Raw genomic sequence first — 23,988 nt, forward strand, 5'->3', positions numbered from 1 at the left:
TTCCAATTATATCAAGCATGTACTGTAACAAGATGAGGAGAGAATGGCTATTCTGAAATGGATAAAGTAAATGCCACCACAGTTTAAAAAAAAAAAGGTTGTGGTAAGGAGACACAGTATGCCAGAAAAAGGAAATAATATCCTAAGTAATATCCCAAGGTTCTCAATATTTTTTTTTTTGCTGTTTAGTTACATATTTTACTCTTATGAGCTAATATATAGTCTATTCCAGTTTTAGAAAGAAAAGGTAGAGCTGACATTAATGGTGCCATGAAAACTGCTGGTATCAGACCCAAGTTCAACTTATAGTTATGAATCCCTTAATTTTCAATCTTAGATTTCACAAGCAAACTGTGACATCAAAACAGCCGCAAGGAATTGAAAAGAGGCAAAAATACTGATTTCAGGAATTGCTCCTATGTGGGGGAAAACATCAACTCATAGGTGACAGAATAAAAATTACCTTCAATTTTAACACTTTACAATTTATCTTCCATACTGTGATAACTTTTCCACTTAAGTACAAAGAACAGAAAAATAATCTACAAAGATGATTTTATAAGGCCTCCTCTATTTCTAGGTCTGTTGTTCCTTCATTTCTCTTAAACAAATAAACCAAACAATGCATCACTTCCGTTTTACGCCACTGTGTCTACCTTCTCAGAGAAGCAGATATACAAATATGAGCTAGCCTATGAATAAGTCCAGAATCCAGGCACAGAACAGTCATGGTTTCATTCTTATCTTCCAAAAAGAAGTTATACTGAAGAGTGGTGATCCTGTACTTGACTGCCTTTGTATCCCTGAAACACACAAGCTGTCATTCGCCCCCCTGGGTTTCTGTGGGTTAAGTGAGCTGAGGGTGTCACGTGTCCCTCTTCTCACACCATCAGTTATGACAGGCCTTCTGACCACCCCCACAGCATGAATTTTCAGAGGATGGAGATGGCACAGTTCTAGGTAGTGCTTAAGAATTCTCTTGGTGATCCAAAACTCAAAGATGAGGAATTATGGTTTTTAGATGAAGTCATCAACTACCATGTGGCCTGCAGTCAGAGTCCAGAATTTAAACACACCGTCGTCATGCGGTACACCTCCACGACCTTGGCCAAATTACTTACCTTTTATAAATCAGTCTCCTTGTGCAAAGTGCAAATAGTATCTACTCAGATGTGCCATTTGGTGATTAAAGTATATAAAATGCTGATTATAGCACAATGCCTGGCACATTGTTTACCTAATAAATAATCGCCATGCTCATAACAGAGTATAGTATTCATAAAAAGATTTTGGGACCATAATACTAACGATCATTTAATGGAAGTTTAGAAATAAGCTTCAGGGAAAGGACTAAAATAGCACACTATTAATTTAAAAATGAAAGTGAAGGTCACTTAGTCGTGTCTGACTCTTTGCGACCCCATGGACTATACAGTCCATGGAATTCTCCAGGCCAGTATACTGGAGTGGATAGCTTTTCCCTTCTCCAGGGGAATCTTCATATTTAAAACCCATAAAATTCAATGCAGTGAAGTAAAAGCTCACAGCTGATTTTGTGATGTTTAATCTATGCAATGCAAAAATCACTGATTCATAAACTCAGTACCTATTAGTTATGTTCAATAATATCAGGTAAGAGCATATAATTCAGGGTATGTTAAAAATAATTTACCTCAAAATAAATAGATAATAATAATATTTTAAGGATCTTACAATAATCGGTATGAAGACCAAGCTTATTTATTTTCATTTTTAAGAAAGTTCAATGTATACAGAATTCACCACTATATATATCTACATAAGCCAATCTTTTTGCAATGAATACAGCTTTTCTAAATATGGCTTTCTTTATATACTGTGCCTATTATTTGCTTCTTATAATTCACTTATAATTACTCCTTTTGTATTTCCTTTACCTTTACTTTTTCATTTAAAATTTTTCTTCAGTTAAATTAAGTAACTTTGATTTTATATGCAATGGAGAGCATTTTTTGGTGGAATTATATAGCAAGCCATTAGGTTGCTGTTGTTTAGTCACTAAACCGTGTCAGACTTTGGTGTCCCCATGGACTGCATGCAGCCTGCCAGGCTCCTCTGTCCATGAGACTTCCCAGGCAAGGATACTGGAGAAGGTTGTCATTTCCTTTTCCAGGGGATCTTCCCAGCCCAGGGATTGAACCTGCATCTCTTGCATTGCAGGAGGTCTCCTGCATTGCTGGCAGATTCGTTATCACTGAGCCACCAGGGGAAACCCCTATTTGGGCAGAAGATTTCTTTTTAGTATCAAAAGTTAAAAATAATATATTATTCTTTTTTGGTAAATCAATGTCATCCTAAGTACATTTGTTATATCAGAAAGAAGTATATGTATAGAAGACTTAACCATACCTTCAAAGACATCTGTCATTTTGCAGATATGGGCAAATGTAGCTCCAGTTGCCCAGGTGTATACTACATCCATTAAGTGAGGTTTAAATGAGCTTAGATAAGTCTCCTCATCAATTTCCAACTTGGCTTCTGCTGAAACTTTTGCAATTCTTTTAGCACATTCCTTTGAAAAGAAAAGATATGCTTCAAACTTCTTATTTATGACTCCCATATCACCTTCTCTTTAGGCTTCCAAAGCCGGTTTTCTACAAGTTTCCTTTTTCTTCCTTGGTAATAATATGCCTACAATCTGGATGTTCTGCTTCTAAGCAGCCACAATGCCTGACCCATTGTTCAGTAATCAAACAGCAAAGCTTTTTCACTACATTAATTAGAAAAAACAAATCAAGAGCATGATTTTCACCCAGTAATACCTTTTGTACAATAACCAAAACTCTTCCTTAAAACTATTCAAGAGTGACATTTAACTAATCTGTTTCATTAACAAAACAAAGACAACAATAACAAAACAGCCTTAGAGAAACAAAAGTCCTATGGCAAAATGATGCTTTTCTCCAACAAAGCTTTAAACAAGGTACATTTTAAGATTTTCTTTTCTTGATAATAAGACGTTAGAGTCATTCTTTTCCCCTGGTAACTGAAAGGGTCAAAACCTCTCAGGCCTATGAAGACTTCACTGCTTCTGGAGTTTAACCTTCTTAGTAACATGAAAAAGTGCTAAATATTTCATTAAAGAGATCATTTTTATGATTCACTCTTCATTCCTCTCTTGCAATGTCTTACAGTGGTAGACAAAATCATTCTTCCTAAGAAATAATAAAAGAGACCAATTCATTATGATGAATCAAGGGTCCCCAAACCCTGGGATCTAATACCTGATGATCTGAGGTGGAGCAGATTAAAAATAACAGAAGTAAAGTACACACTAAATGTAAAATTACCCCCATACCATCTGCCCACCTCACTCTGATGGTGAAAAATTTGTCTTCCATAAAACTGGTGCCTGGTATCAAAAAGACATGTCTTTGAGGATCCAGAGATAATCTTAAAACCTGATTTTAAAATTTATTATAAACTAGGATAGAAAAATGTAAAACAAACTGAAATCTATCAAGATGCCATTCTTAACATCAAGGAAACCAGTGCATGCACTGAATTGCTGACACAGTTTATCTACACTATGCAATGGTAAATCTGAACTTGAGCAACTCTATAAAACTTATTTTGGTGAGGGAGATGGTTTCATTTTTAAAATAAAAATTAAAAAATGATGTTATCAAAATAGTATTGTGACTAAACTAACATCAAATGATATATTTAATTTGAAGGAAGCTGTCTCTGTGAAATGAAAAATACTATAATTCAGTTCAGTCGCTCAGTCGTGTCCAACTCTTTGCGACCCCATGAATTGCAGCACGCCAGGCCTCCCTGTCCATCACCAGCTCCCGGAGTTCACTCAGACTCACGTCCATTGAGTTGGTGATGCCATCCAGCCATCTCATCCTCTGTCGTCCCCTTCTCTTCCTGCCCCCAATCCCTCCCAGCATCAGGGTCTTTTCCAATGAGTCAACTCTTCGCATGATGTGGCCAAAGTACTGGAGTTTCAGCTTTAGCATCAGTCCTTCCAATGAACACCCAGGACTGATCTCCTTTAGGATGGACTGGCTGGATCTCCTTGCAGTCCAAGGGATTCTCAAGAGTCTTCTCCAACACCACAGTTCAAAAGCATCAATTCCTCGGTGCTCAGCTTTCTTCACAGTCCAACTCTCACATCCACACATGACCACTGGAAAAACCATAGCCATGACTAGACGGACCTTTGTTAGCGAAGTAATGTCTCTGCTTTTGAATATGCTATCTGGGTTGGTCATAACTTTCCTTCCAAGGAGTAAGGGTCTTTTAATTTCATGGCTACAATCACCATCTGCAGTGATTTTGGAGCCCCTCAAAATAAAGTCTGACACTATTTCCACTGTTTCCCCATCTATTTCCCATGAAGTGATGGGCCCGGATGCCATGACCTTCGTTTTCTGAATGTTGAACTTTAGCCAACTTTTTCGCTATCCTCTTTCACTTTCATCAAGATACTTTTTAGTTCCTCTTCACTTTCTGCCATAAGGGTGGTGTCATCTGCATATCTGAGGTTATTGATATTTCTCCCAGCAATCTTGATTCCAGCTTGTGCTTCTTCCAGCCCAGCATTTCTCTTGATGTACTCTGCATATAAATTAAATAAGCAGGGTGACAATGTACAGCCTTGAATACTCCTTTTCCTATTTGGAACCAGTCTGTTGTTCCATGTCCAGTTCTAACTGTTGCTTCCTGACCTGCATATAGGTTTCTCTAGAGGCAAGTCAGGTGGTCTATGATTAGACTGTCACAAATGTTTATTTCACAATATACTATTCTTAAAATATGTAGTTCAAAAAAATCTTACCTGCATTTGACGAAGTGGTCCTGCTAACTGCTCTGTTAATTTGGGCATCTCACTAGACTATAAAAGAAAAGGAAGATTATATACAAAACCCAAGTTTAAAATGCATTATATACTATTTACTTTTACAAACAAAACAAAGCTTTCATGATTTCTGTTAATTTCAAATTATAAGACCTCAGTCATTAGCATTTAAAGTTTCTAATTAATTATGTCAGCAAAATTATCATTCCTGTCATCCTGAATTAGACTATTCTTTTATATTTCAGAGGAAAATACTGCACTGCTAAATTTGCAAAATGTGCTAAATTAGCTATTTTTTGTGACCATAAATGGAACTGAAGGAGAACAAAGATGCATAGTAGTTTAGTTACATCAACATTTATAAACTGTTATACCATACTTTGATTTTTTAAACAGTTTGACTTCTAGGCAACTTTTAACGTGTGAAAACTAAAAATCTTGGATAAATTACATTGGAAGTAATGCCTTCAATTTTAATCTTACCTAGGTATTTCTAACTCTCTAACCACTCTGAAAAGTGCTTAGTCATGTCCTACTCTTAGCAACCCCAGGGACTGTAGCCTTGTAGCCCACTAGGCTACTCTGTCCATGGAATTCTCAGGAAAGAACACTGGAGTGTGTTGCCATTTCCTTCTTCAGGAGATCTCCCCAACCCAGGGACTGAACCCAGGTCTCCTGCACTGCAGGCAGATTCTTTACCCATCTGAGCCACTAAGGAAGCCCATTTGAAGACAAAAATTTAAATGAGTTTCACTGTTCTTACTGTTCTCTTTCCATTACTGAAAAGTCCATCAATTTCTCAATTAGAAAAATTAAAAGTTTAAGGTCTATTACTAACCAATCAAATTAACTTGGACAAGCTGCTTCAATTCTGTGTGTTGGTTTCTTAACACTCTAAGGTACTCAAAACGTACAGATTTGTGATTAGTATAAAGATATTATTAGGTTGGTATAAAAGCAATTTCAGTTTTGCAATGTTAAATTATACCATTTGATATTGGAATACATTCAAATGTGGTTCTGTTATACATCATTTTAATGCTCATTTCTTGCTTTATAAAGCTTTTTGCTAATGAATTATTACTTGCTGTTTATTTGTATTTTAGACTATGGAAATAATGTTAGACAAAAAGCTATTTCAAGCAAATTTCTTATTCAAGTTCAAAAGGAGTGATAAAGCAGTGGAGACAACTCGCAACACCAACAATGCATCTGAGCCAGGAACTGCTAATGAACATACAGTGCAGTGCTGGTTCAAGAAGTGCGGCAAAGACAACGAGGGCCCTGAAGATGAAGAGAGCAGTGACTGACCATCAGAAGTTGACGACAACCACCTGAGAGGATCACTGAAGCTGATCCTCTTCCGTCTACCCAAGAAGTTGCCCAAGAACTCAACAGTGACCATTCTACGCTCATCTGGCATTTGAAGGAAACTGAAAGGGTGAAAAAGCTCGATCAGTGGGTGCCTCAAGAGCTGACCGAAAATCAAAATATTTGTCATTTTGAGATGTCATCTTCTCTTAGTCTACCCAACAACAACGGACCATTTCTCGACTGGATTGTGATGTGCAATGAAAAGTGGATTTTATATGACAGTCAGAGACAACCAGCTCATTGGCTGGATGCAAAAAAGCTCTAAGGCACTTCCCAAACCCAAACTTGCTCCAAAAAAAGGGTCCTGGTCACTGTTTGGTGGTGTGCTGCTCATGTGGTCCATGACAGCTTTCTGAATCCTGGCAAAACCATTACATCTGGGAAGTATGCTTCCCAGAAGCAAGTCAATGAGATGCACCCAAAACTGCAATGCCTGCAGCAGGTACTGGTCAACAGAAAGGGGCCAATTCTCCTCCACAACAACGTTTGACTGCATGTTGCACAACCAATGCTTCAAAAGCTGAACGGATTGGGCTGCAAAGTTTGGCCTCATCTGCCATATTCACCTGACCTCTCACCAACTCACTACCACTTCTTCAAGCTTCTCAACAACTTTTTGAAGGGAAAATGCTTCCACAACCAGCAAGATGCAGAAAATACTTTCCATGAGTTCATCAAATCCCAAAGCATGGATTTCTATGCTACAGGAATAAACAAACATTTTTCATTGGCAAAAATATGTTAATTGTAATGGTTCCTATTTTGGTTAATAAAGATGAACTTGAGCCTAGTTATAATGATTTAAAATTCAAGGTCCGAAACGGTAATTACTTTTGTACCAATCTAATATTAAGGAACAATTAATTTTGACAAAGGTAGACTTACTATACAAAAAATTATTACAAGAAATGTGTGTATATATGTGTGAGACAGGATTTAAAGTAATTATAGGTAAACTAAATAAAAAACCAAACTACAGGCTAGTTGTAACAGATCTGCCTTTAAGCATCAGTATTTATATAGGACTTAGTTTTGATTTGTATCAGGTATATATTATATAATAAATTATGAACCAGGTTCTGTGTTATTCCTGTTAAAACAAAAAAATCATGATAAGTAATGAGAAAGCAAAATGGCCAGAATGAACTCAATATCTCAGTTTAGTGAAAAGTACGAAGACTGTAAATGTCTTTGATATTGCATCCATTCCCTGGTCGCCCGTTACTGATCTCTTCCTCTCTCCTGGTCATTGTAAGCAGAAGGCGCTGGTCATAATATAAGTAAGATAAGTGTCTGTCATTTTACCAACACGCTCCCACCAGGTACATGCAGTCTGCCCCATCTCTCCTTTAGGTCTTGATTTAAATTTTACTCTATCAGTGAGGCTTTTCTAATCACTTTATTTAAAATAGTAAATGCAGCCCCTCAAAATGATTTCTATTTGCCTCTTTTGCTTCACTTTTCTCCAAACCCCTCATCCTTCTGACATAATACATCTATTCTTATTTCTTTATCTTCATTGACTAGCATACACGAAAGTATCATGAAAGCAAAAAATTCTGTTTTCTCTCTCAGGTCTTGGTCTCTGCACTGCACACAGTGAGTGATTAATAAGCATTTGAAAAACACTTGTTATTTATATTATAAAGACTGTGTAATATATAAAAATAAGGGCGCAGTTTTAGAAATAACACATTTTAAAATAAAATAGAAATTATCAGCACTGATAACCAATATCTTAGTATATTTACCTTCTTCTCTGGCTAGAAAATACTTTTAAAAGTATCAACAACATTCCATGTTACTTTCAACACAACTGTCCATTTTGAAGTTGAAGGCCCCACTGTAAGAATGATGACAGTATAGGCAGCACAACGTGGCCTCACTGAACCAACCCTGACCACACACAGTGACACCTTGCCTCAAGATTTAGCAACTATAGTTTGGTGAAGCCCAACTCCTGTGAAGAGGTAACATACTTGGCCTTTCAAAAGACAGGAGTTTTGTTGTGCCAAATTAAAAACAAAAAACACAACACAGCATAAGAAATTAGCCAGAAGAAAAAGTCTGCCATAGGTAGAAGATCATCAACCCCCAAACAATCTGTAAACCTTAGATCTGTTCAAAGAAAATCTGACAAACATTCTTAACAATTATCTCAGAAATTAACAGTAAGATTTTGAACCTAAGAAAAATAGCCTAACATAATATTTCATAAAGAAATGTATTCCTCACAAGCAGATTAAATTATTTCATAAGTACGCAGCAGGTATTCTTAGGAGAGCATAAACCATTTTTCAGTTAGTGTCCTACTTGTTATCATTGCCACTATAACAGTAATGTTAATCCGTAATCAGAGAGCTTAAAGAAAAGCGCCCATACCTATTTCAAGAAGTTATGTAACTGCTCTGACTAATAAGGAAATAGTTAATAGATAAATAGATCAACGGCAGAACTGCAAAAACAAATCTGTCTTACACAATTTACTTTAAAAAAAATTAAACTAAGTACACATGATAAAACGTCATCTAAAAATTTGCATAACATCAAATTATTTTTAGAAGGCAAATGTCCTTGTCTTACTCTTACTTCATTAATTTTATACACAATGAATAAAATCTTGAATTTGAAATGTGAAACATGTATTTTACTCTTTTAAACAAACACTGGCTTTTGAATTAAAGTAAAGGGCTTCCCAGGTGATGTAGTGGTAAAGATTCCACCTGCCAATGCAGGAGACGCAGGTTTGATCCCTGGGGTCGAGAAGATCCTCTGAAGTAGGAAATGGCAACCCACTCCAGTATTCCTGCCTGGAAAATTCCATGGACAGAGGAGCCTGGTGGGCTACAATCCACGGGGTTGTAAAGAATCAGATGCGACTGAGCACAATGGATGATTAGTGTTCTCATGGTCCATCTAGCACTTCATTTTTACTTCTTAGAAGCTGTTGAAACTCGACTACTCACTTGAAAAGATTACTGATGAGAATCGTATGGCCATTACCTCAAATCTTGCCTATGAAAACAAAGATTTCAGCTGCTAGTATTGATATCATCAGCTGCCTCATAGTTATTCTCCAAAACTGAGAAGAGGCGTATTAATTCAGTCTTACTTTCTTTTCATTTTCACCAGTTTGCCAAAATTTCGTTTTCTTTTTTCTTCTAGGACTGTCTGACTAAGCCAGACCTTCAAATAATGCACTGGGTTATACAACAAATTTATAACTTAGAATCTGACTAATAATGATTGTCTATAAATAAAATTCTATTTGTTCTTTTCTGACAATATACCTATTAATATGTAAATATGAAAGTCATTTTATAATTTAAAAATCCATAATATTAAAATTTAACTATAAAATGCAAATTAATAAATAAGATGTGCTAAATACATAAACTCACATTCTCCTGAAACACAAAGCAGCTCAGTAGTGCTGTTGCTTGTTCTGCAGACAGGTCATTGAAAAGGCCATTAAACATCATCTCAGTTAGAAGGAGCTCATCAGCACTGTACCACCACAAAAAAAAAAGAAAAGAAACTCCAAATATCAGAATATAAAAACACATATATATACCCACACATCGTTTAGATACAGTTTTAAATTAAGACTTATCTAACTAAGGAAATGGCAGGCATTTATGAATAAATCAATAGTAAATGTAAAATGGGTATCTCATATAAACAGCTCATTCTAGCAAACACCAAAACAGATATTCATCGAAATAAACAATCTTTTCTTGACTCTCAGAATACCATAAAAATTAGCTATTAGCATTTATTACCTAGGTTTAAGAACCTTTTAAATTTTTTGTAGCTCAATTAAATTAGAATTATTCTTTACAAATAACTTTAAAAAATATTAAATGAAAACTTTATCAGAAATCTTAATTAGAATGTATCCATAGCAGACACACAATTTGCAAACTTCCTAAGATTTCTAAAAGAAAAGTCACAAACCATCAAGCTTTACGGTAATAACTAATCAAAAACAAAAGTCAAAAGCTAAATATGGGTTCCTAACAATAGACAGAGTTAAGCTCCTAACAGGAAAAACACAGATAAGACTACTTCTATAGTCTAATGTGGGAGAGGCAGATGAGAAAGATAATAAGCACATGACAGCAATTTAGTAGAGGTTTATATAGGCAATTATGCAAAAAAAAAAAAGAGTTGAGGAGACTAAAATCAATCTGAAGAAACTCAAAGCAAGTTTCAGAAGATCTTGAAAAAAACATGCAGGAATGGGGAGTGATGGAAAGGTCATGCTAAATGAAAGAAACGTGTGGGATGTGGCAACAGAAGGGATACATAGGAAAGGACAAGAATATACTCAATTATGGAATTTATTTTAAAAGCAACAGAGAATCATTGACAGACTTTTACCAAAGAACGACATGCTACAATTTATGCTTTGGAAAGACAATTCTGAAAGCAAGAGAATAAAGGATGGGTTGCAGAAACTTATAAAAGGGATGCACTTCAGTTAGTGGGAACAGTTAAAAAACCGCACAGAGATAGGAGAAAACAATCATGAAGACGTAGAAAGAGAGTAAGAAGGGAGAGGAGGAATCAAGGATGACTCCTCAGTTTTTGCCTGCAGTGGTTTTATTCTCCAAGATAGATCACAAGAGGCAAGTCTGGGGGAAAAGTAATGTGTTTTGATATGTGATATTGTTATCTCTAAATATTCTTTCTTCCAAGACTAAATCTTGCTGCAGATACCCAAGAGAAATAAATCAATTATTTAATAATATATTAAACTTATATTTAATAATTTAAAATAAATTTAAATTAATTCAATTATTGAATACTATATAACATCACAAAGAAATAATTCCAATAACATTCATCTTGAAGGAGATCAACCCTGGGATTTCTTTGGAAGGAATGATGCTAAAGCTGAAGCTCCAGTACTTTGGCCACCTCATGCGAAGAGTTGACTCATTGGAAAAGACTCTGATGCTGGGAGGGATTGGGGGCAGGAGGAGAAGGGGACGACCGAGGATGAGATGGCTGGATGGCATCACGGACTTGATGGATGTGAGTATGAGTTAACTCCGGGAGATGGCGATGGACAGGGAGGCCTGGCGTGCTGCGATTCATGGGGTCCAAAGAGTCGGACACGACTGAGCGACTGAACCAAACTGAACTGAACTGAACTGGCATTTAAATAAACAGATCAATGTTATAGTCTAAATCTAATTCTGCATAAATTATTAACTTTATAGTACCTAGGTTTCCTTAATTACAAAGCAGGAAAGCTTAATTTTATCAAGGTTTAAGGAAAGCTATTCAATACAAGCCTGTGGGCCAAATCTAACACAAAGTGTTTTATATTTAGCTTGCATAAGAACCTAAAAACATAATTCTGAAATATTTTGAGAACATTTAAAAATCAAGAGATTTCACCAAAAAAAAAAAAAAAAAGAAACTAGATATTTGACTTTTCTAACTTATACTCTGATATCACATTATTTTTAATAACTGATTGAGGCTGGGTAGTTGCTGCCTCCTTTTGGTGGCCTACAGCTGTTCTGTTTGCCACAGAATCTTGGCCCCTGCAGATATCTGAAGTCGTACCTGAACTAGATGATCCGCAAGAACGATATGAGTAAGTCTTCATCAGGAATGTCCAAAGCATTTACAAAGGCCTGTAATTTTCTGACCCCATACATTAGGGCCTTGCTGAGTACACAAAAACTATTTTGAGATGTCTTTTATGGACTCACAGAGAATAATTGACTATGGCAAAATATCTTCAAAATGATGGCAGTCACAAGGGATCCTGAGCCAGAACCATCCGAAGGGCCCACTCTTCTACAATTTCTGACCCACAGAAACAACCAGAGAGAATGAAATGACTTCTGCTTTATGTCATTTAGCTTTAAGGTCATTTGTAATGTGGTAGAAGATTACCAAAATAAACAGCTTATATCTAATATACAAAAGATTATATCTGATTTTAAGCTATGGCATATAATATGCTACGTTAGCCTAAAACTTTACAGAAACTTCATTACTACAAAAAAATTAAAAGTATAAAAATTCATGTGTAAATTAAGACTACAGTTACATAAAAATTCCACAGTGCTATAAAATAAAGAAAAAGGAAACATGAAAATATTAATGGTATCTGCATTAATTAGTAAGGTCCAAGATTTTTATTCTCCCTAATTTCTCAACTTCATGGCCAAAACCTGTATTTTAATATGAAAAGCACCAAACAAACTTTATTATTTTGAAAACAGTTCTTTTTCCAAAAGATTAACAGCCCTCTTTTAAAATCAGTATTCCATTTTAGAATCAGTTTTCTAGTATTACCTGCTTATCTCACAAGCCACTCGTCCTTTCATCTCTATGACATCAGAAGATGTAGCAAATCCCAACCTCCTTAAAACACGTTTGCGACATTTGAGCTCATCCATTTGTAGGACAGTTCTTGCTTTCTTTAGTTCTCGCTTTGCGGATTTAATGTCTATTGCAATCTAAGGCATACAAAAGTAAAAAGAAGTTCAATAATAAAGTAAACAAAATAAAAATTACATTTACTCATGAAATGAAACAAAACATAATTATATTGGGGGGAGGGGTGGAGAGGAACATAGCAGTTTCTTACTATTCCAGGATATTATATAAGAATGATGTTATCTGAGGTAGCAATCACATCAGCTCCAACTTCTCAATCCTTATGGAATTAGGGGCAACTCAAGAGAATAAGGAAAGAAAGATGAGTATATGAATCTTGTGTTCTTTCTCTTTTAAGCCCTCAAATTGCATAAAATCTGCCTAAAAGCTGGAAAATGATTTAGCAAAGAAAGTCTTTATTTTGTAGACAAAGATGAAAGCTTAAAAGGAAAATGTTATTTTGAGGTTATATTTTAGGTTAGATGTGTATTTAAATTAATGACATATATAGATATTATATACTCATCAACTGTGACAGAGATGACAGTACAAAGCAAGGAAACACTGGGATCCTAAAATGGAGGCTCGAAGTTCAGAAAAACATTGACAGAAAGTTTAGGAACTGAGAAGCTGAAATTCAAAGACTGGTATTTTGCAGATGCTTTATTAAGCTTCAACTGAAGAGAAGTTAAAGGCAACAACGGTGGTCAGTAATTGACATTTACTGACAGCTAACTATGAATCCTGATTCTTCAAGTGCTTTACATTATTTCATTTAATTCTTTTTTTTTTTTGCAATGAACGTCTCAACTTTTATTGACCTCCTGCCCCCCAGGGGACCCTGCTTCTGCTGCCTCAGTGCCTCAGAACTTTGGCGTCTGAGGTCTCAGACACCACTTCGCCATCCACGAGCCTGAGGGTGGTGGTCTTCTGGATGGTATGCCTGGAGGTGCTGCTGTCCAGAGCGTCGCCAAGACTGAAATCCTCCCCATCTTCCAGCAGACGGCGGTAGGTATTGATCTCAGCCTCCAGCTTGACCGTGACATTCAGCAGGGCCTCGTACTCCTGGGTCTGGTGTTGCCCCTCTGCCCGGGTCTGGGCCAGCTCTGACTCCAGGTACAGGAGGACTCCGTTGAGTTGCTCCATCTGCATGGTGTAGCGGGCCTCCACTTCCCTCAGGCTGTTCTCCAAGCTGGCCTTCAGATTTCTCATGGAGTCCAGGTCGATCTCCAGGGACTGGACGGTGCGCCTCAGCTCTGTGAGGGTCATCTCAGCAGCTCCTATCTCAGCGTTCTGCGAGGTGACCGCTGCGGTGCTCTCCTTAATCTGCTGGGACCAGTACTTGTCCAGCTCCTCTCGGTTCTTCTGAGCCAGCTCGTCATACTGGGCCCGGATGTCTGCCATGATCTTGCTAAGGTCCTGAGGTTTGGGGGCATCCAACTCCACGGTCAGCCCAGAGTTGGCAATCTGGTTTTGTAGACCCTTTACTTCCTCCTCATGGTTCTTCTTCATGAAGAGCAGCTCTTCCTTGAGAGCCTCGATCTCAGTCTCCAGCTGCAGCTGGGTGACACTGGGGTCATCGATGACCTTGCGGAGCCCGTGTATGTCACTCTCCACAGACTGGTGCATGGCCAGTTCCGTCTCATACGTGACTCTGAAGTCATCAGCAGCAAGACGGGCATTGTCAATCTGCAGAACGATGCGGGCGTTGTCCACAGAATTTGCAAAAATCGGAGCCCTCAGGTCCTCGATGATCTTCAGGCAGTGTCCCCAGTCTCTGACCTGGGGTCCCTTCTTCTCCAGGTGTTCCAGGATTTTGCTCTCCAGTCTCCGGTTATCCGCCTCCAGGCTCCTCACCTCCTCCAGGTAGGAGGCCAGGCGGTCGTTCAGGTCTTGCATGGTCTCCTTCTCGCCCTGGATGCCCCCTACACCCACCAGACCCCTGGCCATCCTGGCGCCCAGGTTCCCAGACCCCCAGCTGCCCCGGATGCTGGTGGTGTGGGACACGGAGATCCAGGAGCCTGAGCCCCCAGTGCCTGCATAGACGCTGGCCGCGCTGCAGGCCGGTCGGACCCGGTGGCCCGACGACTGCACAGAGCCCAGGGACCGGTAGTTGGAGAAGGTGGATTGGGCGCTGAAGCTCATGATGTTTGTTCTCGAGGAAAGAGTGAGGCCAGGACTCTAGGTGCTGGGTGGTCTCATTTAATTCTTACGCAGACATAAATGTGAATTTTACAGATGAGAAAACTGAGGCAGAGAGAGATTACCAAGTAAACTGGTCAAGATCACAGAGAGAGTAATAAAAGATGGGATTCAAACCCAAGCTTGGGATTGATGGGATTCAGACTCCAGAATTTAAACTCTTAGCAATTATTTACATTGCCATGAACTGACATGTCACAATGCTAGGAGGATAAGAAGGAATGCTTTATACGTTACCTAGCATGCTACCTCTCTGCCACCTGGTATGTTTACTAGGCCTATCAAAAAAAAGAAAATTATCTTCTAAAGTTTCTTTAATTGAAGATGCACCTATGTTATTAGCATAGAAGACTGTGCTAAATAGAGGCATACAAAGCTTACAGGTTGGTAGAAGAGAGTCTACTATTTAAGATTTTTACCTCAGTAATTTTTATACTGATTACATGTTGAAATGTATTCTGGATATACTGAGTTAAATAAAAATCTTATTAAAATTAATTTCACCTGTTTTTCATTTTTTTAAAAAAGTGTCTACTAAAGAATTTTAAATTATGTGAGAAGCTTGTATTATATACTACATGATGCTGTTCTAGATCTTTTTCTACATACCTTAAAAGAACACAGAATAGATTATCCATGTCTGTAAATACATGAACACACAGGTACAGCGGTTTTCCCCACAAAGGTGTGATCAGCTTCCTTTCCCACTTAATACAATCAGGATTTCTCTTCCAAAAAGTACATATACATTACCTCATTCTTTTTAAGGGTCATTTTGATACCATTGTGGATATTCGTAATTCATGTATCTAACCGTCTACTGATGAACTCAGAGGTTGTTTATATTCATTTGCTTTTTCAAAGAATGCTACAAGAACATCCTCATATTGCCTCACTTTGTAGAAAGCTGGGTCAGAGGGTATGAGGACTTAAAATGTTGACAGTTGAGCAGTCAGATTCTGAAGGGCTTCCTAGGCAGGGCTAAGGAATGTTAAGTTTATCTTGCAGTCTCTAGAAGGTCATAAAATTGTTAACTCTTCGTAGTTTTCTTGCAGTATAAGTAAGGGGGAACAGGGGAGATACCTACTCTAATCTCACAACAGATTATGTTTTCCTTTCAGTCTTTTCTGGTGTATGACTACTACTTAGCAAAATAAAAACACAGTCCACATCAACTTTAGGTCTTACTTTTAGGACTTAACGCTTCTGCATAAGCACTTTTTGCATGTATTGCAGTCTTTATAACAAGTTCATTTAGCCAGACACTAGGGCCTTTTTGTTACATTTCAGTAGCTCAGATAATCCCTTTCTCTGGGGCTTCAAGTCACATTATCCATGGATACTCTCCAGTTATCACTCAACCAAACTCAGGTCTCTTTGTTCTTGTATTGAAACTATTAAAGTTGATTCTCTGGTGTAGGGAGAAACTGGAAGCAGGGAGGGAGCTGCAAGGTCCTGGTGAGAGACGGGCAGGCTAGGATCATACTAGCACAGTCTGAGCATACTCAAGCTTTTAATGTCTCAGTTTCCTCATTTTGAGAAGAAACCTTCATGGTGGGCCATAACATAGTATATATACTACATGTTCCCTGAGAACATACTTGCTGTGCACAACATGGCACAGGGCCACATCATGTTAGTTCACAAAAACCTAGGAAGCGGCAGCGCTGTTAAAACCATGAGCTGAACACGTTACTTTATTAGGCAAAGAAGTTTCTACTCATATTATGTATTCAATAAACACCAGGCATCTACTTTATAAAAATAGATCATTATGGGAGATATGAAAGAGTATAAGTAAGCTAAAATGAAACATCTGAGCTTAAGGAGCTTAAAATCTAGTTTGTGAGACAGAAAGACAAACACAGTAAGAGTGGCATGTGATAAAAACTGAAAAAGCATAAAAGCAAAGACTTATAAACTTCAAGGAGAAAATGGTATTTGGCTATACAGAGATTCTAGTTGAAGAGAAGTGGATAGTGGAAAGAAATGTGTTCACTTCAACAAGCTTTTTCTAAATTCGTTATTCAGAATGGCTATAAGAATGCTTTAGGGTTAGAGAACACAGCTAGTTACCCTAAAAAGGTGAATTACTACTTTATACCACTAGACCAGCTATAATTAAAAATGCAGACAATAACAAATGTTGGGGAGGATGTGGAGAAACTGGAACTTTAATAAGCTGCTGAGAATATAAAATGGTGCAGCCACTTTGGAACACAGTTTGGCAGTTTCTCATAAAGTTAAACACAGAGTTCCTCTATGACCCAGCAATTCAACCCAATTCCATCTAAGGGAAATGAAAACATATGTCCACACAAAAATTGTACACAAATGTTCATAGCAGTATTATTCATAACAGCCAAGAAATGGAAAAACTCCAAATGTTCATCAGCGGATGAATGGTAAACAGAATGTGGTATAACACATATATAAGGGAATATTTTTCAGCTATAAAAAGGAATAAAATATAGATTCATGCTACAACATGGATGAATCTTGAAGACATTAACTAAGAAGGCAAACACAGACGCCACGTATTGTATTATTTACATGAAAGCTCGAGAACAGGCAAATCCATAAGGCAAAAATGAGATTTGCAGCTGCCAGGGACTGGAGGGTAGGGAAATGGGGAGTGACTGCTAACAGGGATGAGGTTTCTTTTGTGGGTGATGAGAATGTTCTGCAGTTAGATAGTGGTTATAGTTGCAGACCATACTGTGAATATACTAACAACCACTAAATGGTATGCTTTAAAGGGATGAATGTTATGCTATGTGAATGGTATCTCAATTAAAGCGATCAACTTTTTTTTGCTGGTAAGAATTGATAGCTAGGCACCTTCTTGCTTTAGCTGATGAAACCAACAAAAAAATAAAATGAAAAAATATATATACTCTCTCATATAGTGAAATACATAGACTTCTATGATAAAAATGTTTCTGCCATACCTGTGCTTTTTTTTCACAAAGTGTATACACAGTTTCCAAATTTGGATCATTGTGAAGAGGATGAGAATACATTCGATGCTCAAAGGCCTCTACTTTCTGGATAACTTTTTTCAGTCCTTGATCCTGAATGCCCATGTCATCAATAGGGTCTAATAAGGGAACACCATCAGGAAAACGTTTCTGAACTTCCTGAAACAAAATATTTAAAATTCACTTTTCACCTCACAGGTAATATCAGTTAAGACTAAGCTAAACCAGTATTTCCTTTATGTTTTTCCTATGCACATAGACATGTATTATAATTCATTAATAATTCTAATATTTAGAGTCTAGTGTGGTACAACTTACTGATAAAACCCATTACTGTACATTTACTGCTGTAACTTCTTACCATTATAAATAATCCTGAATTGAACATCTCAAGTGTAAATTTTTTTCAATTTTCTGATTACTTCTTTGGGCTGATTCTTAGGGAGTGTGGTACTGAGTTGAAAGACTTAAAAAGACAAACTTTTTAAGGGATCCAGATCCCCACTGCTACATTTTTTTTCTCTAACATGATTTAAATATTAAATATAATGAACATGTGAATTCAGAGAAGAGAGTTTATTACAGTCTGATATCCCACTGGAAGACTTTCAGGGTCTTAGATAGGCCTTAAACGTAATATAGGATTTGGTCAGTTAGAAATTTTTAAAAAAAGGTTACCCACAAAACTGTAAAATTGTTAAGAGAATTATTCATTTTAAGAAGCCCACATATGGACCAAAGCTTAAAAATTCCTACTCTACATGAAAAGCATCCAGTTTTCTCAGATTTTAGTATATGGCCTTTGCTACATAGTAAATGTTCTTCAAATATTTATTTACTAACCAACTAATAATTTTCCATAAGACTATTTTATCCATGCATTAATCAAAAGTCCAGGCACATGATTTTATATATAAAAACTTTTAACACACTCTATAGTTACTTTCATTCATAACCAGTAAAGCAAATGTATTTAACATACAACAGTGGTTACGTTTTACTTTGTGAGCCCTCCCTTAGACTAACTTGTTGGTAGATTCAAAGAGAGGGCAATCTACATATAGACCTGCTCCCACTATGTTTGTTAAAAATAATTGCCACTATTGGCAGTGTTTATAGTTTTCCTGAAAGAAAGCAATATATTTAAAAGCATATCAATTGCCTTGTTATATAATCTATTTATATTTACATAAAATTTATATTTATAAAATTAATGTGCATACCTGTATTGATTTTAGAACACTCTGTCTGTTGTCCAGTGGTCGAAGGTCTTTGGGGATGTAAAGTCTAACACTGCTGATAGCAGACAGGAGATGCACCAAAACTGGAACAACCTACCAACAGAAAAGTTATATATATATATATATATATATATATATATATATATATAAAACAACTAACATTGTACATTTTCAAATTCTGCTGTTTCTTAAATTTAGTTTGAATCCTTATAAGAAAATTACATTTATATTATGTGACAGGTATTAATAAGTGGATAGCAACCATTGTGGAAGCTTATACCTTAATAGAAACTATTATTTTGTTTTAAATATATTTATTTATTTGGCTGCACCAGCTCTTAGTCACAGCATACAGGATCCAGTTTTCTGACCAGGCATCGAACACAGGTCCCCTGCACTGGAAGCCCAGAGTCTCAGCCACTGGACTATCAGGGAAGTCTCTAGAACTATATTTAAAAAGTAAAAACAAATTCAAATCTTTAAGTAACAGGCTAACAAATGGTACATAAAAATAAGTGATTCCCTCAACAGAATCCATACTTCATTCATTTTTGCATCCTCAGTAACTGGTACTTTTTGAATATCTAAAAGTACTACAGCACTACAAATGAAGGAAAAACTAAGTGTAGATGGCCATGAAATATTCATGTAATCTCTGGATGGGCCAGAATGACTCTGTTAGACATAATCTTGAAAACCAACTATTTTCAAACTTTCCTCCATGCATTCTCCTGACAAGAATACCCTTCCCTCGTCATCACACTAAAGCTGGCGTGATAAAAGTAATTTTTAGAATACACTGTTTAAAGTGTTAACCTCTACTAATCAACTACTATCCAAAGCTAGCTATATTCTAAGCCATCTTATTTTTTCTGGAAAAATAAATTCAAGATTTATTTCACAGGCAAAAGAAATAGCCACTTTACAAAGTCTTACACAAATGCTGATGAAAAATTAAATTTGGCATCACATACACTTAAAATTAGAGAAGGGAAAGGTAACTATGGAAATCCCATTTCCTCCTCATATTTCATGTAAAAGAAAACAGATTCAAACCAACCCTGAATAGTGCTACACAATCAATGTAGTTGAGAGATGAGATTTCCTTACAAACTGCCTATGGCATTATTTGCCTATATCCAGGAGTCCTACTGAAAATATTAATTTGCAAAAGCAACTAACATTATATATGTATTCAACTTCTTAAGGTATACTTTTCCTCCCTGTTTCATTCTATGCCTTTGCCATTCAACAGACAGAAAAACCAGGAGTTATTTTTAAAGAGGGCTATTCTGTGCTCTGCACATGCTGCTTCCATATCTTGGAATGCAGATGTAACTTTAAAAAGTTCTAACATTCCTAAAAATTTGCCTAAATTTCATTACTTCTTTTATAAGCTTACAACATGCACACATCTTCGATAAGTCACCTCTTTGAGCACAAGACGCTCCCTTCGTATCTCTAAACCCCTTAAAGTCAGAGACTACGTGTATTGATGCAATTCAGGCTTATGCATGTCCACCTTAATTTCCTTAGTAAGACACGCTAAAGTAAACTGAATAGAAAATGTTTTTTTCAGCAGAGGAAAGATACTCAGTTTGCCCAGGGTTCAGTGAAGGCTTTTCTGTAGAGATTTCAATTGAACCGAATGAAATCGTATTATTAAGAGCTGCAAAGTTTCTCGTTATCTTTAAGTAACACAGGCACACATGCGCATGCTTAATAAAATCTGGGCCTAGAACACGGTAGACAACTAACAGTTTTCACCTAAAATACTAACTCCAATGAATTACTCATCAGATCATTTTCTTAGAAAGAGTCTAAGCTTTGAATGTAAAAGGAAGCCATGAATTATTATCAATCTATGCCAGGAGAGAAGAAGAAGGTTGGGATGTATGCCACATATTTGCCATTCCAAGTTGCAGCAACTTAAAAGATTCCTTTGGCTACAATGAATATATGCTAGATTGGGAGAATTTTAGCCCAATTTTAGGCAAGCAGTCAATTGATATATGTTAGGGAAAACTAAATCATGTAAGTTTCAATGGTGGTGGAATTCTAGAGAACAAATAAGAGTGAGGAACAAAGACCAAAAGCTAGAAGGTATTCAAAATTACAGATAACACTAGGCTTTTAAATGATTATTTTGAAACGTTTAAGAATATAGTCTTTCTAATACTGTCAACTCTGAGTCTCACATTCATTTCATCAATCCAAAGCAGCAGACTATGATGCTGCAGTGGCCGATTTTACTTTCCACAAACCAATGCCTATTATGACAAGTATCATTACAATGACCTTTCTTCAGAGACCTAGCCAATGTACCACATACTTACAGCAATGTTTAAAAATAACGTAATTTCAGTATATTGGTCTACAAAAAGATACTTGAAAAGTCCTCAATAAGGTTTAATTACAATTACTCTATATTAATTATTTTAAAATAAAGCAAAAGCAAAAGTGAAGTTGCTCAGTTGTGTCCAACTCGTAGCAACCCCATGGACTGCAGCCTACCAGGCTCCTCCATCCATGGGATTTTCCAGGCAAGAGTACTGGAGTGGGTTGCCATTGCCTTCTGCGTTAAAATAAAATAGGTGACATTCAATATGGGTTCCTAATGTGGCAAACTGAATGCTTTGCACTTAATTAAAAGGACATGTAAATTAAATTATTTTAAGGAATCTTATAACTTATTTTTAAAAGATTGGCTATTTTCAGTCATTATTTTCATAGGAATGCAAAAAAAAAAAAAGAGTATGGATGGAATAAAGTGTAAAATGAAACAATCACAAATTAATGATAAACATCTTTTTAGCCCAGGTAAATTCCAGCTTCATTACTAAATTCTCTTTATCCTTCACTATGTCACTGATTATCTTGCCATAATTTGATAAAGGGATTAATCATCCTACTGGTTTTAGATAGCTTTAACAAACCTTGAAAACTTCCAATTTAGAAATCATGAGAGTGTTTATTTTAATCACATTCAGGAAATCCAGTGATTATAAATATCTGAAATCTAGAAATGAAAAGTAAAGTACAAACCTGCATCTCTCCTTTCTCATCAGACTTAGCTGGCTTTGCAGCCTCAGTAGCTGAATTTTTCAAGCTCTCTTTGCTACAACGCAGAAGTACTTCTACTACATATAACGGATCCAGTTCACCAGAATTAGGCTAGAAAAAAAACGGGATAAAAGTACATTAATTTTCAAAAACTGGCACACAAATTACAAGTTCCATGTGTACAGTAATTATGTTCTTGCATTTAGCACTATGACTGGCGTATGCTACACAATGTCTCCTTCATGAAATGAAGCCTGTCTCTTCATTCTTCAACATGCTCCACTGGATGAGGAAACAGAGGACTTACCTGATATGAATTTAAATAGCATGATTACCATCACCTGATATGCCATTGTTAAGTTTCTAACGATCAGCTTATTACTATAGGTCAATTTATGCTAGGATTAGAAAATGAAACCGGAAGAATGATCAGTATCAGAAAATAAATATGTATCTTCAAATAACTCTAATTAAACAAGATGAAAAATACACCGAGGAGATTATTTTAGTTTTTGATTCAATATTTGAATAATCTCTTTTGTATAAAATTAGGTAAATAGAGAAGTTATTTTTTTCATTGAAGTACAGTTTACAGTTTACATCTGGTGCCTCACATGGTAAAGAATCTGCCTATAATGCAGGACACCCGGGTTCGATCCCTGGGTTGGGAAGATCCCCTAGAGAAGGAAATGGCAACCCACTCCAGTATCTTGCCTGGAGAATCCCATGGACAGAGGAGCCTGGCAAGCTACAGTCCATGGGGTCGCAAGGAATCAGACACGACTGAGCAACTTTCACTTTCACAGTTTACAACATTTACAAAGCTGTATTCATCTCTGCTGAACAATTCAGTTATACATACAGTGCAATCTTTTTATATTCTTTTCCATCATGGTTTATCACAAGATACTGAATATAGTTCCTTGCACTATATAGCAGGACCTTGTTGTTTATCCATTCTACATTAATAGCCTGCACCTGCTAATCCCAAACTGCCATTCCATCCCTCTTCTACCTCTCTCCCTCTTGGCCACCACAAGTCTGGTCTCTATTTCTGTGAGTCTATATCTGTTTTAGACAGATTAACTTGGGTCATATATTAGATTCCACATATAGATGATATCATGTTTGTCTCTCTTTTTGACTCATTAGTATGATCATCTCTAGTTCCATCCATGCTACTGTGAGGGGCATTATTTCATTCTTTCTATGGCTGAACAGTATTCCATAATATACAGGTATCACATCTTCTCTATTCATTTATCTGTTGATGGAAATTTAGACTGTTTCCAAGTCTTGGCTATTGTGAATAATGAACACAGGCGTACATGTATCTTTTGGAATTATAGCTTTGTCTAGATATATGACAGGAGTCAGATTGCTGGATCATATGGCAACTTCAGTATTCAGTATTCTTGGGCTTTCCTGGTGGCTTGTTTGGTCAAGAGTCTGCCTCCAATGTAGGAGACTTGGATTCGATCCCTGGGTTGGAAAGATCCGATGGCGAGGGGCGTGGCAACTCACTCCAGCATTCTTGCCTAGAGAATCCCCATGGAGAGAGGAGACTGGCGGGCTACAGTCCATGGGGTCACAAAGAGGCGGACACAACTGAGCGACTAAGCACAGCACAACATGGCAACTCTACTTTTAGTTTTTTGATGAGCCTCCATGCCGCCTTCCACAGTGGCTGCACAAATCTACATTCCCACCAAAAACACAGGTAGCTTCCCCATAACGGGTAGTTATCTTGATCGAGAGGGGAACAGGGAAAGAAGTGATTACTCAATCTCCTCCTATCCCTCCTGCACAGACTTATGCAAAAATTGTCAAGAAATACCCATTAATTCATGCCTACAACCTATTTCTGTATTAACCT

General features: G+C 36.9%; 2 protein-coding genes across 3 annotated transcripts in view; both read right to left on the minus strand.

The window, feature by feature from the left end:
• The window catches only part of MTREX (Mtr4 exosome RNA helicase), a 95,367-nt gene that overhangs the window by 11,741 nt on the left and 59,638 nt on the right, over positions 1–23,988 (minus strand). For both annotated transcript variants that reach the window (XM_004016983.5, XM_060400428.1), the window contains exons 19-25: positions 22,095–22,223; positions 19,032–19,142; positions 17,779–17,967; positions 12,542–12,705; positions 9,622–9,727; positions 4,826–4,882; positions 2,389–2,551 (exon numbers count right to left, since the gene is read on the minus strand). In XM_004016983.5, coding sequence (XP_004017032.1) covers positions 2,389–2,551; positions 4,826–4,882; positions 9,622–9,727; positions 12,542–12,705; positions 17,779–17,967; positions 19,032–19,142; positions 22,095–22,223 — 919 coding nt within the window. The remainder of the gene's footprint in view (positions 1–2,388; positions 2,552–4,825; positions 4,883–9,621; positions 9,728–12,541; positions 12,706–17,778; positions 17,968–19,031; positions 19,143–22,094; positions 22,224–23,988) is intronic.
• LOC101115571 (keratin, type I cytoskeletal 18-like) lies at positions 13,408–14,780 on the minus strand. The gene has a single exon (XM_042233783.2). The coding sequence runs from the start codon at positions 14,768–14,770 to the stop codon at positions 13,481–13,483; it is 1,290 nt and encodes a 429-aa protein (XP_042089717.1). The 5' UTR covers positions 14,771–14,780; the 3' UTR covers positions 13,408–13,480.

Source organism: Ovis aries, chromosome 16, assembly GCF_016772045.2.
Source record: "Ovis aries strain OAR_USU_Benz2616 breed Rambouillet chromosome 16, ARS-UI_Ramb_v3.0, whole genome shotgun sequence".
In the NCBI taxonomy this organism is placed as follows: domain Eukaryota; kingdom Metazoa; phylum Chordata; class Mammalia; order Artiodactyla; family Bovidae; genus Ovis; species Ovis aries.

Excerpts from the sequence above, each read along its gene's own strand:
- LOC101115571 (XM_042233783.2), bottom strand. The coding sequence starts at position 14,770 with ATGAGCTTCAGCGCCCAATCCACCTTCTCCAACTACCGGTCCCTGGGC.